Raw genomic sequence first — 18,868 nt, 5'->3', positions numbered from 1 at the left:
ACTAGAAAGAAGCAACTAAATAAAAAAACACAGTACTTATTCTACTATTACATAATAACTTAACAGGATACATTAAATACAAAATACACAATACAACAGTATAAAAGGCACCTTACTAAATCTGATCATTAAATATATCTTTATTACCTTGAATTACAGAAAGCGGAAAACACAAGTAACGTGAAACAATTCCATCAACTGATAAAATATATATATATATATAATTTGCTACTTAAAAATGAAATATTTTTATAGGCATGAGCAGTGGCACAGCCAGAAAAAAATAAGGGGGAGGGTTTTAAGCAAAAAATAAAAAAAAATTATTTTTTTAATTCTTTAATTATTTTTTTTTCGTTTAAAAGGGGTCGCGACACCCTAAACCCCCCCTGGCTGCGCCACTGGGCATGAGGCATGACAGCTGTTAGTTTTTTCCCCAATCTAAAGCTTTGACGAATTCATCCTCTGTGAAAGACAACAGTTTAGCGGCTTCAACATGTAATATCTGTCTTTTCAAAACTCCGATTAATTTTTGCTGTTTTTTTATCACATTGAGTGAATCGACATTAATTCGGTTGAGCTGCTTATTCTCATTTTTTAAGTGATCCAGTTTTTGTTGGTCTTGTTCTACAATTTGTTTCCCTGAATGCTGCTGTTTTTGTAGCTGGGATTTAACTTTGTTGAAATCTTCAAGAACTCGATTAAATCTTACTTCTAATGCGTTGTACGATGTCGCTGATTGCTTTATTTCTCGATTTTGTTTGTCTAATTCCTTTGAAGCGCTTTGAAGTTGGTTTGTTTTACGTTCAGTGTTTCCTTTTTCAGCTTCAAACGCAGATTTCCACTTTGTAGTTTGGTTTTGTTGATGGTTCAAATTCTTTTTTAACCGTTCTAGTTCTTCGTTGGATTCTTTCGTCGATGTTTTATACGTCTGCTGCTCATCTAATAAACTTGAGACCTGCGTGGTCAGTTGATCCACTTGTTCCTGCATAACCCTAAGTTTGGCTTTCAGGAAACGTATTTGTGCTTCACTCCCCATTTTTTCAGTTGCTGCTGATAAAACATCATTAACCTCGGATTGGTTACTACTTTCCCGTGGAGTTTCATTTTTACTAATTCTGTTCTTTTTTGTCAAACGATCGAGCGGTTGTTCAAGTTTTAATCTATGAAGCCTTTCGTCAACATAATTTTTATCCTCGTCAGAAAAACTATCTTGTAATCCAGCAGCGGCAACAGATAGCAGATTATTAGTATCAACATTCAACACATCAACGATATCGACATCTTCTGAAATATCTGCGCTATTTCTCAAATCAAGATTTTGAGATTCACTTCTAAATACGGAGTGCTGTAAAAAGTTTTCTTGCTGTTGTATAACCACGTCTGCTTCTTTAACCAACTTCGCAGTTTGCTTTTCTAACTGCTCATTCAATTGCTGAAATGCTTCTTCCCTCTCAAGTAGATTCATGTTGATATTTTGACGTTGTTTGGCCATACTCACAACTTAAATAATTATTATTCTAAAAATGAAACCAAAAACAATATTTCTAACAGATGAATTCTGCAATTAAGGTCAACTTAGTTGGTGTTAAAATCCATTGAAAGCAGACAGCTGTCCTGAAATGTAATTTTACTCTTTATGTGTCAACCAAAATAGAAAATACCTTTTCCGTTTTTTGTTCAAATGACTACAAATAGGGTGTGAACGCAAACATGTAACTTTTACACTGATTTTTGTCAATTATTTTTATCTGATTTTTGCTAGCTAAACTATGATTGATTGTGTATGGTTTTAAAACTAAAGAATTATCATATCTTTAATGAATACATGTTGTGAAATGACCTCAGTCCAGTGATATGAGAGATTTGAGATGTTCAGAAACGAATTGGAAACAAACAAAAGCAACAGTTCACTGATAAAAGATCTATAGGGGAAGATATCAGGTATGTGTTCATTATATAGATCATTGAGGTAATACTGCCGCTGACAAAGCATGTTTTCGCGCATTTTTAAAAGTGATTTTCGACACGAACGTCCAAGTTTTTTTTAAAAAAATAGTTATACAGCGAGTATCAGGGAAACGCACGAAAAATTTTAAGCCCAAAATTTTCACTGGTCACCAGTGGCAGTATTACTGATCAGTGATAGTCGTAGTCAGCAGCGAACAAAGTTAAGTATATTGTGGGTTGGGCAAAATACATTTATATACCTAACCTTTATTGCAAACACGTACCACAGAATTAAAGGCTGCATCTCTTTGCCCCGTTAAACCAATGAATGAATGTAACTTGCATTATCCTTGCGTTGCCAGGAAAACAACAGTCGTTATAACATTGTGTTGATACACCTCATGCCAGCTTACGAGTTTGTCGAGTTACCGTGTAATGTTAGTATGTTACTTTGTGGGTGATTATTAATTGGGGATTTTTTTATGTATGGCTGATAATTTGGACAACCAATTAGTGATCACTGGGTTGAAGCAATGGCCGTTGGAGTTAAGTGTCGTGTCCAAAGACACAAATGCCCACAGGCCACAACAGTAGCAGCAAGCCTTGAATGATGTTCGAGTTTCTGGCGACGAGCATTGCATTAGACTAATTGTTGAAAAACAAATATTGAGGGGGGAATCGACAAAAACTTAAATAGCATTCTTTTTTAATTATATTAACGATTTACGCGACTGCTCACGATTGTCTATGATATTTCTATTTACAGTTAACATAAAGTCAAACTGGCGATTCTTCACCAAGGTAGCCCCACTACACAGTATACGGAAATGAGTGCTGAAATTTTCCCAAACCACTGTTTCTGGCCATATCTCTTTACATGGTGTTAGTTGGAAGTGCTTGATCAATTTACCCAGCTGTCGATTGGGCAATATTGAAGTATGGTGCTCCGGCGTCTACCGCTTCATATTCTATTTTAATGACTACCGGTATAGCTTTTATATTATATTACTTGTTTCGGTCCCTATGAATTTTAAAAGGTTGGAAGCGGACACTTCTTTAGAATCTAAACGTTTGATTGATGGTACAGTGACTATACAGGTGGTACAATACAGAACACATTGTAATTAATAATAACCAGCACGTTCAGGGAGTTATCGATAAAATAGATACCATTCCAGCCTTTTATTGTAATTACAATTTCACATTTATGCTTACAAGAGAGCAAACCCTTAATAAATGGTCACGATTATAAACTGCAATAAACAATATGTGTAAATATGCACTTAAACTTGTTAATATTAAAAGTCGTCGCCTGGTTAGAAGTATATTAGTAACATTGTATATTCTGAAAAAATAAACGAACATATTAGTAACATTGTATATTCTGAAAAAATAAACTTCGGTGTGTATTCTCTAGTCACGCTTGGAGAATAAACCATGCAAAGGGTAGGACATCTTGGTCTCAATCTGTTACAGGAAAATAGAACATCTTTACACACACTTTTGTTTGTATTAGAAGTTTAACTTGGTAATAAGTAAGCATAAATGGCTCGTTTGTCTGCTAGGTGTAGCGACCAAGCTTGTTTTCTTCCAATTAAGTGTAGGCTAAACACGTTTAACTGTAAGCGTATTTTAACATTTCTTGTTCTGTTGCTTTTGTCTCTTTTAAATCTCTTTCTTGTTATTTCTAAATCTTTGCTACCGTAATCGAAGAGAAAAACGGGTTATCATTATATTATTATTATTGAATTCAAACCTCAGCTCGTGCAATCTCTTTGAACGACTGACCGTCCAAAATCAGAAGAAACGTCTTGTCATCTGTAGGACTGATGACAGTTGAAAGGACAACCCCATCGTCTTCGTCTTGCGATCCAGGACGAGGTACAAAGATGGGCTCTGACGTATACTTGTCCTGCGCGGAAACTTAGAGTTAACCATCTGGTTTTTGGTTTACTGTATACTTAATTTTCATTGATCTAGAATAGCTGGATGTTGAATTTCTTACACTGTATTCTGGGTTCAGACAGGTTCTTTTTTTAGTTTTATCATATATAACACTGTGGGGTAAGATGGGACACCGTTAGCACATTATATTCAAATGTCCTGATCGTGTTTTTAACAATTAACAACGGTCTATGGCAGTCGTGACGATACGGTTTTGTAATTCTTTGAATGTACTTTTAAACCACCAAATGGGACGAGGAAGTAGAATGAAAAGGTGTCCCATCTTTCCCACCCTACTATACTGTATTCTGGGTCCAGATAATTACGTTTTTACTATATATACTGCTAAGGCTGTTTTCGTCTCTGTATATAAAGCGATTCTGTTTTGTGGGAACCATATTTTACCAACAATATGTTGCTACTGCAATGAAAGGCAGCAAATAGGCTTCATTTTGCCAAGTTAAGGTTATTGTTTTGTTCTTAGCTTTACAGTATAAAAAAAACTAGTTTTAAAATCTCACCTTTTCTTTCCAATATTTTATTTCTTTCGTCTCCACGTTTATTTTCACTAAATGCGACGGCAAGATATACTCCGAAGAAATAGCATATATAAACCTGTGTTTAATAATATAGAGTAGTTTAACTGCTTTTCTGGGTTAAACACATTATATATGTCTATGCCAAAACATTTTTAAAGCGCCTTTTTTCTGCTCGTTGACGTGCATTTTTGGAATAGCCATTTACACATTCGCGCATTAGTTAGCGCGCCTACGTGGCGGGTGTATGTGCCTGCCGTTTAATTTGGAAATAAAGTTCATTGCTACAACCCATTCATTCATTCATTCATTCATTCATTCATTCATTCATTCATTCATTCATTCATTCATTCATTCATACATTCATTCATTCATTCATTCATACATTCATTCATTCATTCATTCATTCATTCATTCACTCATTCATTCACTCATTCATTCATTCATTCATTCATTCATTCATTCATTCATTCATTCATTCATTCATTCATTCACTCACTCATTCATTCATTCATTCATTCATTCACTCACTCACTCATTCATTCATTCATACATTCATTTATTCATTCATTCATTCATTCATTCACTCATTCATTCATTCATTCATTCATTCATTCATTCACTCACTCACTCATTCATTCATTCATTCACTCACTCACTCACTCACTCACTCACTCACTCATTCATTCATTCATACTTGTATTCTCGGCCGTTATAGCCGTCATAATTGATCCGAGGCAATTCTATACCAAGCTCAGTGTTTGGAAAGTCATCTGGCACCAGTAGCTCGTAAGTCAGAGATACCACGCCAGATTTATTCAGCATTGCAGTTGCTTTGCAGCCAGGTATGGTGACCAGGTTTGTATCTGTATTAAACAAATTCAGATAATAAATACGTAAATTGTAAAAACTTAGCAACAGTAAACCATATATTTGATCCAAAACGTTATTTCTTTTTTATCATTGAACGTCAACAACTGTTGTTTACAATAATATGACCGTTACAATAATATTCCCGTATGTTTGCATTTTTAAACCCAAAACTTCTGGGTTCTAAGTTACAATATGATCGTTATGCTTTTAAATATGTTTAAAAGTTGTTAAAAGTATTATGCATACGGGTATGGTAGCTTCTTACACGCTATGGGAGCAGCTAAATACACTCGGGTGTTCAATCTTTTCTTAAGGTTTATTTTATCTTTAACAGTTAACAAACCGTTTGGTGTATCCGAAGAAATATCCAGGGGAATAACTATCCTTCGTGGTCGAGTTAAATACTTCTCATCTAAGTTTGACACAACTTTATCGTGCGCTTCTTCGTCGAGTAGGGTATCCAGCCCTCTGCAAATATTTCAATATACAGAATAAAGCGAGATAAGAGTTGCTATTGTAAGAGCTAATTTTTTGAAATCATGGTTTGTTTAGGAAAAAGTGGATTAAACTTCTCGGGCTTGTAATATTGGTGGGGAAGATGGGACACCTTTTCATTTTATATTTTCTCCTCCCATTCGGTAGTAAGCAAAGGATATTTAAATAATTATAAAACCGTATCTTCACGACTCCTAAATACCGTTGATGAACACGATCAGAAAAAACGTATACTATGTGCTAAAGATATCCCGTCTTCCTACTATATAATTTTAAATATCTAGTTTTGCTATAATATTCTATTATATACTGTCAGGTCCTTAAGTACCACTGAGCTATAACTTGTAGGGGAGTGTAGGCTTACTTACAGCAGCCATACTAAGGAGCGGTCTGATCCACACATGTCAACAACTATGAATCTCTTTCCATCGTTCTCTTTAGTCTCGTAAGCATTTATATGATGGAAGCAGAACATTCCCCTGGCTTCGTATTTTGTTGCTATCTTCTCGCCCGTGGTTTTGTTGATAATGTGAAACTAAAATATAATGTTTAAAATAGAGTGTAAAATATACAGCACTGTGGGTTAAGATAGACAAACAAACTGTATAATGGTACTGTGGGGTAAGATCGGACACTTTTACAAAATAATATCCAAATATCCCGATCGTGTTTTAAAGAAATAACAACGGTCTATGGGACTCGTAATAATACGTTTTATAATTCTTTGGATGTTTTTTGTTAGTTACCAAATGGGACAAAAAAATAGAATAAAAAGTTGTCCCATCTTACTTCGCCCTACTATTACATTTATTATGCTGCAAAAATATCAAGCGCGCATACGTGCTTAATAAACGACTCATACTTACAAGAGATTGTTTTGTTTTATCTTCATAAAACGAAGACAGAATTGGATTCCAAAGTTTCAATCCAATTAACAGTTTAGGAGTGCTGAAGCTAAACGGCTGCTCATGAAATATTATCCAATTTTCTGAGAGTCCGAAACTGAAAAAAGTAGTTTTGCAAAATACTAAAAATAACGTTCTGATATGTGCATATAATTCTTCGAATGTTTTTTGTTTACTACCAAATGAGACAAAAAATAAAATAGAAAGTGTCTTTTCGTGTTTACTTCGTAAGTTAGGGTAAGACGAGACACTTTTTATTTTATTTTTTAGGTAAATTGGGGCAAGACGGAACACTTTTCATTTTATTTTCTTGTCTAATTTGGTAGTAAACAAAAACCTTTCGAAGAATTATAAAACCGCATTTTCACGACTTTTGGTATTTTTGCCAAAAGTGTCCCATCATGCCCCACAGTACTATATACCGAATATATTATAGAACAAGGCCCTTAACGGCAATTGCTTCAACACAGTGGTATTTTACGAGTCCTATACAGGCAGGGTCGCTAACCACTATGTCACGGCGCCGGACGTTCATTCATACTGCTTTATATCCTAACCTGTGGTGATAACTTGCGTTGCTGGTTGTGGATGGAAATTTCATAAAAACTTCCAACTCATTCATTGGGTCTGGTGACGTCATTTTTGCAGCCGGTACTTTGATGACGTGGTAATGCGGAGTTCGCCCGAATGTCGTACCCAGGTTTAAGTAATCTCCGTTACGATCTAAAACAATAATGAAATTCTTGAATTATGGTCTGTTAAATGTTAGTGGAGTGGGGAAAGTGGGACACCTTTACATTTTATTTCCTCGTCCCATTTGGTAGTAAACAAATAACACTCAATGCATTATAAAACCATTTCATCACGACTCCCATAGAATATTGTTGTTTAAAACACGATCAGGATATTAGGATATTATGTGTTAAATGTGCCTGATCAAAGCAAATGCAGTTTATCGTAAATAAAAGATATGCTAACCATAATGCGGGTGTGCGGCAGTGACAGTCATATTAGCTGGCCCACAGTCTGTTATTAAATTTTTGGTCTCCAGTGTTTCCGGATCGAATCCATAAGCTGTTGGTCCATCCGTAATTGCGTAGTAAGCCTCACCAAGTTGGGCAACACTGACATTTGCATTGTCAGATCGAGGGGCAATTTCTACGAAATTTGTAAAAAACCTAAAAAATGATAAGAATCATAATTTCATATAACTTGAATGAATGTACTTGTTGTCTCCTCGCGTGGCGGGCAATCACAGTTGTAATATTCTGGTGTTCTGTTTCATACACCTATTCTACCAGTAGCTTTCGAGTTACGACAGCGATTTTTTTCCTAATTGTATGACTGACAATTTAAAGAACCCGAAAGTAACCACTGGGTTAAAGCAATTGCGGTTAGCTGGCTTGCGCAAGGACACCTACGCTCTTATTAGTAGCAGTGACGAGCTTTGAATCCGTTACCATTGGGTTATAGGCAGGCACTAGACTAATCACTGTGCCACAGGGCTAACAATTGTCTGCAGAAGATTAATCTTATACACAATGCTTGTATCAGGTTTGTTGACAAAAACTTTTGTTTTGTTTTGTAGGGTGGGGAAGATGGGACACCTTTACTACGTAATATCCAAATATCCTGGTCGTGTTATAAACAATTAAAAACGGTCTATGGAAGTCGTGAGAATACAGCTATATAATTCTTTAAATTTTCTTTGTTTACTACAAAATGAGACGAGAGAATAGAATAAACAGCGTCCCACCCCCCCTCCACTATATAACATTGGCTGATATGATATTACCTACTAAACATGTTTTTGCACGGGTCGGGGCGTGAAGCGGTGCCAAATTCTCCGATTATTATTCTCGAATTTTCGTGGTTAGTTTTATAAGTCCCCGAACGTAGAAACTTGCTGCTGTACGTAACTTTACCCTCAAACATACTGAATCTGTAACGTAAATAGCATACGGTAATTTGATACGACGCCACTCATATTTTGACGTCATACTTGTGCAGCAGTGCGTGACCGTCAAACCAGTGCTTAAAAGTATCAGGGCCAATATCGAATTCGGCAGGACCATTACGAAGCACATCTCCGTTTAGCCATTCGGGTATACAACCTAAAAAATAACATTTAAAAACGTGTGTAGGCAGCCAAAACAATTAAGAACGATTTAACAGCATTTTTATATGCGATTACAAACTACAAATTATTCAAGTTTTCCAACAGTCAAAATACTGACCCGTTACAACGCATTCTGCATTTGCCCTTTCTTCTGCTTTCTGCAGCAGTTTAACATAACTTTTTGTCTTCGAAGGCGCTGACATTTTATTGAAGTTTCTAAACACTGCAAAAAATGGGCGCCTCTGTATTGCAAACATATAATAAGACCAGCGAGTATACTGTACTGTAGAAAATACCTAATCACTCATCTGTATCTGATTGTTAAATTACAGCTCTTTGTAAAACTGGCGCGTGACCAAAAACTCAGGTTACTAAAAAACCTGTCAGCAACAATAACGACGCACAAGTAATAATGGCGCAATCTTTTCTGTAGGGCTGTAGGCAATCAGTCTACCATCGCTGAATAACGGTGCCGCACAAAACACGATGTACAAATATTGTTTAGGTATTTCACGTTATGTGTACGTAAAATGTACAGTCGGTCACTTACTAAAATAAAAATAGCTGACTACGGCTGTTGGGTAACGTTATGACATTTTAGAATTTCTGTGCTATATAAAAATGGTTATAAGTTAATATTTGACATATAGTAGGGTGAGGGTAGATGGAAGAGGTTTTCATTGTATTTTTCCATTTGGTACTAAACAGAGAACATTCAAAGAATTATAAAACCGTATTCTTACGACTCCCCTAGACCGCTGTTAAATTGTTTAAAACAATATCCGAAAATTTGGCTAATATGTGCCAAAGATGTCCCGTCTCCCCCCACCCTACTATATGTTAATGAAGACCTATGGTGACTATGTAGGACCAACATTCCACAATATGTGAATAAATAAATTGTAACTATATTTGAATTAAAATCAAAAACGATTTAGAATTGTAATAATTGGTATAATATAGTAGGGTGGGGAAAGATGGGACACCTTTAGCACATAATGTCCAGATATCCTGATCATGTTTTAAACAATTAACAACGTCTATGAGAGTCATGAGAACATAGTTTCATATTTCTTAGACTGTTTTTCGTTTACTACTAAATGGGACAAGAAAGTAGAGTTAAAAATATCCCATCTTCCCCCATCCTACTGTATAGCCTACCTTTTGTATTCGTTTTAATAAATACCTTTAACATGGCTGTAATATGCGTGTATATTTATATGTCAACTTAACCACTAAGCATATGCTACAGGGTGTAGACACATAATAATCAAGATGTTTTTTTTTATTTTTTTGCGAAACATCACTATGCTACATCATGTGACGTACAACTTCCGTTAAATTGCAACGTAACAGAACGTTATGAACAAAATGCAATAATATGCTGCTTGATATCGGTTATGATTACAATATATTAGACACCAATATGTTCAAGGTAAAAACAGTAACTATTTACAAAGTATAATTTAAAGTCCTGTTTCATACTTAGTAGCCTATATTGCTGTGTTTATAAAAACATAGACCCACTGTTTACAGTATTTTTCGCCTTAACATATAGTAGGGTAGGGGAAGATGGGACACCTTTTCATTCTATTTACACGTCACATTTGGTATTAAACATAGAACATTTTTAAAGAATTATAAAACCGTATTCTCACGGCTTCCATAGATCTTTGTTAATTGGTAAAAACGTGATCAGGTATTTAAATATTATGTGATAAAGGTGTCCTATCTTCCCCCAACCTATTATATAGTAGGCTGCAATGACCCGTATTTCCTAAACGTGTTTTCACAATTAACAACGCTCTTTTAAAATCGCGAAGCTACTGTTATATAATTTTGAGAATAATTTTTGTTTACCACCAAAATCGGACGAAAAAAGTAGAATAAAAACGTGCACCATTTTTACCACTACTATACTGCATGTACTAATTGGGAAATTAAGAAAAAAAAACAAGCGCACATCTGATCGTTTAGCGTCTGGCAATCTAATAGGCATTTTAACCTAAAAAGCAGAAATTAACAATAAAATGCCGCTTTTTTCTTCCTTCATCTTATTGTACTGTTTTTTATATATAGCAGGGTGGGGGGAGATGGGACACCTTTAGCACATAATATCCAAATATCCTAATCGTGTTTTAAACAATTAACAACAGTCTATGGGAGTCGTGAGGATATAGTTTTATAATTCTTCGAATGTTCATTGTTTACTACTAAATGGTAGGAGAAAATAGAGCTAAAAAAGGTTCCCACCTTCCCCCATCCTACTGTACTAACTTCCGTATGCGAAGATACATAACAAAAAACATTTAGTCTTCATTAGTCATGAAAACAAAACATATTTTGACTCCTGTTATTGAATTAATTCTCAATCGAATAGGTTTTAGGAGCTGTACGCTTTGAATGAACGCTTTACAGTGTACATTTCGCTGCTGGTTACCGGTGTACGTGTTAAAGTGTGCGACCCGGATTCGTAGAAGTCTGTGTATGACACGAATTCGTAGCACGTATATAGGGTCTAACTGTAATACGTATAAACACTACATTTAAAAAATAAAAAATGCAACGTTAGGGGTTATATCACGATCTGTCTGTTATAAAATGATAAACGAAATTTAGTTATTCTTGCATGGCGAGCTACAATTTTTTTTATTGCAAATGAGAAGAATAAAAAAATAAAACGCATTAAGATGGTTGACCTATATAGTATATAGGGTGGGGGAAAATGGGACACCTTTATAACATTATATCAAAATATCGTGATGGTGTTTTAAACAATTAACAACGGTCTGTTGGTGTAGTGAGGATATGGTTTTATAATTCTTTGAATGTTCTTTGTTTACTACCAAAAGGGGCGAGAAAATTGAACAAAAAGGTGTCCCATCTGCCCCATCCTCATATATACAAACTGTTGCAGTTTGTACAATTTATCAGCCAAACATAAAAAGGAACCCCCTCACTAAAAATACAGTAACATAGGCCTACATGGTAACTCGTAAGCTGACACAAGGTGTATGAACATCCGTGTTAAAACGACTGTCGTTTTCCGGCCACGCTAAAGAGAATTACATTCACTCATGTATACATTCATTATTTCTCTTCTTAGACAGGAAACAACAAAATATCAACAACGAGCGTAATAATAATCAATACTAATTAACAATAAGCGTATAATATACACAATACAATCTCATTGCGTCAGTTTCAAAGCATGAACGTAGACTGCTTGCAGAATATAGTGGCTGTTTCTGACAATATGGCAATAACTAATGCTGCAGCAGAAAGCACAGAAACGAAGGCTTAGCCTACAGAGTGAGATAGCTAGTACGTTGTTTAGTAACGATCGTCTATGGATTTCAAAGATCCAGTCATGTTTCGGTAAGATAAATAACGTATATAGTAGGGTGAGGGCAGATGGGACACCTTTTCGTTTAGTTTTCTCATTTCATTTGGTAGTAAACAAAGAACATTCAATGAATTATAAAACCGTATCTTCACGACTGGCACGTACCGTTGTTAATTGTTTAAAACACGATCAGGCTATTTGGATATTATGTGTAAAAGGTGTCCCATCTACCCCCACTACTATATATTGGTGTAGATTTTACATGTTGAAGCGTGCATTTTACTGCTATCCTTGTAAAACTAATTATCGAAAAAATCGATGTAGTCTAGTAGGGTGGGGGAAGATAGGACACCTTTTCATTCTATTTACTTGTCCTATTTGGTAGTAAACAAAGAACATTTAAAAAATTATAAAACGGTTTTCTTACAACTTCCATAGACTGTTGTTTAAAACATGATCAGGATATTTAAAATTATGTGCAAATGTGTCGCGTTTTCCGCCACATATTATACATTATGATGTTAAACTAAAAGTAAGGTTTTAATTTTGATCAACTGCCGAAGAAAGGTTGTTTTAATGCGTTCCGCTTAGACTTAAACAATAAGTTTGATGTCATTGCGTTAACATAATGCACTTTCTAAAATTTAAAAGTGTGCCTATGAAAGTGTTTACTGTGAACTATTAGTGAAATTTCTTTTTGAGGGGGGGTTGTTTTTCCATAATGAACCAATCTTTTGTGTCAATTCTCGTTAAAGCCGACTTTTCTAGATAGCAGGTTATTTTCTACTCTTTTTTTTAACATCGAAACATATGGCCTTGGTCCCTAATCATCTAGATTCTACAGACAAATTCTCTTTCTATTCCACGCGATTGGCAGTTGTTTCAATATTCCTATGCTAAATACCTTTAGACATTCTTTTCTTTAGCCCCCCCAACTCAATGAAAAATGCATATGAAATGCCACACCAGTTTGAGAAGCGAATACTGCTAACTGTCATTCACCCACCTACAAGGGTTGCAGCAAGTATCTTAATAAAGAAAGCTAATTTCCTCAAATTTAAAAACAAAAATAGTGATTTGGACATTCTACAATACACAGGAAAAAACAGCTTAATTGAATTCAGAACTTTTATAAAAAGGAATGAAAGTTTAGATAACTCTATAGCAGCACTGTATAGTATGACTTGACTGTACAGCCATTTTTATCTGCACAAAACGCATGACCAATCAATTGAGTATTACAAACAATTTCTGTTTAACAATTTCACCAATATTAGGCATCACAATAAATAAAAGTACGATTAAAATCCCTGAAGGCCATTATATACTTTCTGTTTAGACTTCTGCTTCAAAATTTTCTTGATACCTGAAAAAAATATGAAAATAAATGAATATAAATATAGTTTTACAGTATTTAATGCATACCTTCTTTTTCTTCAGTTGTTAGTTCACCTCTTGGAAAGTCAACGTCAAACGTAATAATTAAATTTCCTCGTAAATTGTAATTTTCGTTTGAAGGAAGACCTTCACCCTTTTTCTTAATTCTCGCACCGGGCCAAGTGACCTGCTTTCTTTCTATATGTACCTGTAACGAATACATCATATAAAAAAAACTAATTTTAGGTCTAATTTTATCACACAAATACAAACTATGTACCTTAAACAAAATCAAATGATAAAACAAAAATTGCGTTTTAGTTTTAGTTTTATATCACACAAAATACAACTATGCACCTTGAACGAAAATCAAATCAAGAAAAAAAATTAAGGTCTAATTTTATCACACAAAGTATAATATACAACTAGTAATTGTAACAAAATAAAATTTGGTCTAATTTTATCACACTTAAAACTGTACCAGTAACAAATTTTTAAAAAATAGAAAAAATGAGGACTAATTTTATCACAGAGAAAATATAACTATGTACCTGTAAAAAAAAAAAAAAAAATTGAGTTCTAATTTATCACACAAAATAAAACTATGAATCTGTAACAAAAAGATTAAAAAAAAAAATTGAGGTCTAATTTTTTTTGACAAAATAAAACTTACCTGTTTTCCATCTAAATGCGTGATGTTCATACTAAATCCAAGCAGAGCATCTGTCAGTGAGATGGTCACATTTGTGTAAAGGTCTAATACATTACGTTCAAAAATTGGATGCCTGAAAATACATTTTGCAATAAAATGATATGTATGTAAACGTAACTTACTTTATCCTCGCGTGACCGGAAAACGACAGTCGTTATCACACGAGTTTACCACCTCATGGCAGCATAAGAGTTCCCAAGTAAGTTTCGCGTGGATTTTTGGGAGATTTTTTATGTATGGCTGATAATTTGGACAACCCATTAGTGACCACTGAGTTTGAGCAATTGCCGTTAAGTGACTTGCCTAACGACACATACGCCCACAATGGTAGCAGTGAAGAACCTTGAACCCATTACCTTTGGGTTACAAGCATTGGCGGGCTAACCAATTAGCTATAGCACCGGACAGACTACACTAACTCCATATGAAATATTTACTTCAATATTTTAATTTGGAATCGAATATCTCCTGGTTCCCCGTCAATATCTGGTTCACCTTCACCAACAAATGGGTATTCCACACCTTCCTCCATTCCAGGTTCAATCTCCATTTCAAGAACTTTTTCCTCATTTACAAATCTGAAATACAAAATAAAAAATTAGGATAAATTGGGAAACTAAAAAAAATAGGATAAATCGAAAATATGAAATATATAGGCTATATAAATATTTTGGAAAAAAAAGGAAAAAAGAAATTAGGTAATATATATATATATATTTAGAAAAATACAAAATTTAAAAAAATATATATTTTATTTTACATTAATTGAACTATCGTGATCACGAGATCTGTTAATTTTGAAAAAAAAAATCTTTTTCTAATAACCTCAAAATCTTTTTAAGAATAACTAAACTATATTATACCTCATTTTAACAATTTTATTACCCATAATTTTTTGAAAATATATATGGCTACTTTTATACCATTGATCGAAGTTGCCCATTCGCGATGAACATAAATAAAAAATGAATAATTCTTACTTCACATTTGGACATTCATCACAAACTCTTTGTTGGGTCATTTGTATTCGGCCCGGCCCAACTTGTGTTGTTTTCATTTCATTTCGACAATTACATTGCCTCGTACCAGATGTAGGTTTTGTAACTGGCTTGTTTCTTACAATCTGAAAAATAATAGACAATTCAGAGTGAAAATGCAGTAACACCGGCGCAGTAGCACAGTTGGTTGGCGCGCCTGCCCCTAACCCAGAGATAATGGGTTCAAGGCCTGTCGCTGCTACCATTGTGGGCGTACGTGTCCTTGGACAAGACACTTAACGGCAATTGCTTCAACCCAGTGGTCACTAATGGGTACTCGTTAGTCGTTACTTGGTAACTCGTAAGCTGGCATGGGGTGTAGAAAAAAACAACACTTGTCTTAAAACGAATATCGTTTTCCAGCCACGCGAGGATAAAGTAAGTTACATTTATTTATTCAACACAACTAGCAAAATCATACTTCAACAAAATTTCCAGAATAAATTTCTTCTAAAGTAACTTCTAGAGGAATAACGAATGAATCTCCTTTTATAACATCTCTATGGCCTTGCTGTTGCTCTCCGTTAAAGTTAAATGAGAAAAAATCTCCGAAAAAGCTGAAGAAAAACAAATTTTGGTTATTTCACTGTTACGCACTAAAGGAGGAATAATTATATATACTGTATTTAAATTTAAAATACCTGTAATCACATTGCTTTACACATTAAATAAGTAAATATCGAGGTCAAAATCTGATATCAATCTTAACCACATAAAATTTATTTGTGCAAAAATAAATAAAAAAAAATCTCTAAAAGATGTTAGCAAAAATAAAATTAGTGTATTGAAGTCTTGTACCTTTGTTTCAAATTAACATGTATTATACGTAATGGAATAGGTTGTGTTCAATTAGAATCAATACATGCATCGCAAATCGCAAGTGAACAATGTCAAAGAGTAGAATAAATACAACTTACAATTTCAAATGAACAAAGTGAAACAGTCGATCAAAACTCAAAAGTAATAAATTTTCCAAGTAGAATAAATGAACTCACAAATGAAAATATTGAAACAGTCGGTCAAAAGTACTAAATTTACAAAATCTTATCCATAAAGGTTAATTGTAAATTACCTGGAAAATGGGTCATGGCTTCCCCCTCCACTCATTTCATCTTTCAATCCTTCTTCACCAAACTTATCGTATTTACTTCTCTTATTTTTATCAGCAAGGACCTGTACAAATAAACTATTACATAACAATATTTATTACTGTGTTTTGCATTGGCTAAGTTCAAAGCATTAATTGAAAATGCCCCTTCCCAGTCTGCACTAAGGCATGTGCACACGCGATTTGATTTACTATCTTTTGGTTATTCATCTCATAATTTGTTGCACGCACACCAATTAATTAAACAATGAACCAAAACTGTATTGAATTAAGTAGCCTTTCCTAATGTGATTTAAAAATGTACGTAATTTCTCTTAAGGTGGCTGTACACAGTATCCGGCATGCGAATTCGCTTGCAAAGTCGTATGCAAACCCATTACCAAGTTCCGCATGCGGCAGCGAAATCCGGACAAAACAGACAAAACGGTCAAATTCAGGATAAGGTGTACAGCCACCTTTACTATGCGAGGGTAAATTACATTCACATTTGTGCAAACTAAGTTTTCAATTGGAATATCTATTGAGTTTTATGAATTAGCAATAATCTTCAATGTTTTGCACATCGTTTTTTTAATAAAAGCACTGCACTTCTAAAAATAAGAGTCTTGTGGGCTTGAGATCTAGCCAGGAGCTGCCATATTCTGCAGACTGGTACATACATAACACCAACAGCCTTGTTCATTGTGCAGAAACACATAATTTGAAACCTATGTCACCATTTATTTAAGTTTCGAAAACATCTTTTTTTCTCAAAAAATTGTTGCTAATTGAATTTTTTAACATTTTATCTAACGTAAATATTATGTATATATATATATACATTTTATTTAGATGTTTTAGACATTAAAACAACTAGAATTGCATTAAAACCTCATATGCCAAAGCCAGTTCTTGAAATTTCTCCGTTGCTGTTGGATCATCGGGATTTTTGTCTGGGTGCATTTGTTTCGCTAATTTTCTGTATGCTGATTTTATCTGTTTCGTTGTGGCATCTTTTGAAACTTGCAATATTTTATAAAAATCTCTCCTGAAAATAAAAAATAGATGAAAAATATGGAGCTAGTGAAAAGTCCTCCCCCCACCTTATTTGCTAACCACTAACCCTTAGGTTTGGGGGTTAGGTGTTGATGGTTAGGGGGGGTTAGTGGTTATAGGGGTTAGTAGTTAGTGGTTATATAGGGGTTAGGGGTTAGCAAATAAGGTGGGGGGGGGGAATCTTCACTAGCTCCAAAAAAAATATATTTTAGTGAAAATAAAATTAGGAAAACTTACCCTGCTAGAACTTGTAAAACGAACACAAATAAAAGTAGTGAACGCAAAACAAGAATTTTAAGATCCATTAAAATATTGCACCTATCGTTGTGAACTGTAATTTACCTAGGAAACCTGTCAAAAAATACTGATTATTCTTAAATTGTTGCCTATTGTATCGGTAAAATGCCGATATACCTTTTTTAGCGTGGTATGCATAAGAACTAGATACCGGTATTTTTTAAATGATGACGTAGCACATGAACTACAAATGCAGCGTCACAACATAGAAACCTAAATACACAAATCTGTACCATAGACAACGTATAGTAGGATAGGGGGAGATGGGACACGTTTCATTTCATTTTCTCGTCCCATTTGGTAGTAAACAAAGAAGATTCAAAGAATTATAAAATCGTATCCTTAAGACTTCTATAAATCGTTGTTAATTGGTTAAAACATGATCAGGATATTTGGATATTATGTGTTAAATGTAACCTGTCTTCCCCCACCCTACCATATAATGCGATTCGTTCCAAATATCTATGGTTTGGCGAAAAAATATGCATAGGGGAGAACCAATATATTAAAGTACCTAAAAAAAATTTCTACATAGTTACGTGTCATAACTTCTCGAGCTAATAAAGCTCGTACTTTAAATAGCTCCATCTATGCCACAAAATTAACGAAAAATAGTATTTTGTAGATTAAGCACTTTGCACAAAAGTTTTGCAATATCCTTCTGAGTTAAGTTCAATGACAATTAGCTGTTGTTGATAGGCCGCCCGCCTGTAACCCAATGGTAATCGGTTCAAGGCTCGCCGCTGCGATCATTGTGAGCGTATGTTTTCCTGGGCAAGACACTTAACGGCAATTTCAACCCAGTGGTCACTAATGGGTTGTCAAAATTATCAGCCATACATAAAAATGAAAAAAAAAAATGAAAAAAATCCCCTCAAAAAACAATCACCCACAAAGTCACGTACATGGTAACTTGTAAGCCGACACGAGGTGTATGAACACCCGTGTTATAACGACTGTCATTTTCCGGCCACGCGAGGACAAAAAGTAAGTATTTAAGTAAGTTGTTGATTAAGCAGGGGTGATGCAGAACTCATGCATATCCACAAATGATGAATCATTACGCTGTCCCGACCATCCGTTACGATTAACGTCATCAATCTGATTCATTCATAATTTAATAAAAACGCGAAAGTA

General features: G+C 34.5%; 3 protein-coding genes across 3 annotated transcripts; all 3 read right to left on the bottom strand.

Moving 5' to 3' along the window:
• Position 1: 1 nt before the first annotated feature.
• LOC149731442 (testis-expressed protein 9-like) lies at positions 2-1,736 on the bottom strand. Its single transcript, XM_089884854.1, has one exon. The coding sequence runs from the start codon at positions 1,490-1,492 to the stop codon at positions 422-424; it is 1,071 nt and encodes a 356-aa protein (XP_089740980.1). The 5' UTR covers positions 1,493-1,736; the 3' UTR covers positions 2-421.
• Positions 1,737-3,114: 1,378 nt separating this feature from the next.
• Positions 3,115-9,247, bottom strand: LOC149731441 (carotenoid-cleaving dioxygenase, mitochondrial-like). The gene is made up of 12 exons (XM_089884846.1): positions 8,938-9,247; positions 8,703-8,814; positions 8,496-8,642; positions 7,679-7,878; positions 7,258-7,423; positions 6,662-6,797; positions 6,164-6,330; positions 5,644-5,768; positions 5,125-5,293; positions 4,413-4,506; positions 3,704-3,859; positions 3,115-3,414 (listed from the first exon to the last, which is right to left on the bottom strand). The coding sequence occupies exons 1-12, from the start codon at positions 9,074-9,076 to the stop codon at positions 3,361-3,363; spliced, it is 1,665 nt and encodes a 554-aa protein (XP_089740972.1). The 5' UTR covers positions 9,077-9,247; the 3' UTR covers positions 3,115-3,360.
• A 4,032-nt stretch (positions 9,248-13,279) lies between these two features.
• LOC149731440 (dnaJ homolog subfamily B member 11-like) lies at positions 13,280-17,826 on the bottom strand. Its single transcript, XM_089884699.1, has 9 exons — positions 17,672-17,826; positions 17,270-17,426; positions 16,364-16,464; positions 15,713-15,848; positions 15,235-15,377; positions 14,692-14,832; positions 14,216-14,327; positions 13,591-13,750; positions 13,280-13,531 (listed from the first exon to the last, which is right to left on the bottom strand). Exons 1-9 carry the CDS (start codon positions 17,737-17,739, stop codon positions 13,467-13,469), a joined length of 1,083 nt encoding a protein of 360 aa, XP_089740825.1. The 5' UTR covers positions 17,740-17,826; the 3' UTR covers positions 13,280-13,466.
• Positions 17,827-18,868: the final 1,042 nt, after the last annotated feature.

The sequence above is a fragment of the Ciona robusta genome, chromosome 9 (genome assembly GCF_009617815.1).
Source record: "Ciona robusta chromosome 9, ASM961781v2".
NCBI classification, from domain to species: domain Eukaryota; kingdom Metazoa; phylum Chordata; class Ascidiacea; order Phlebobranchia; family Cionidae; genus Ciona; species Ciona robusta.
The sequence above is the reverse complement of the archived record's forward strand: the minus strand, read 5'-3'. Positions and strand labels throughout refer to the sequence as shown.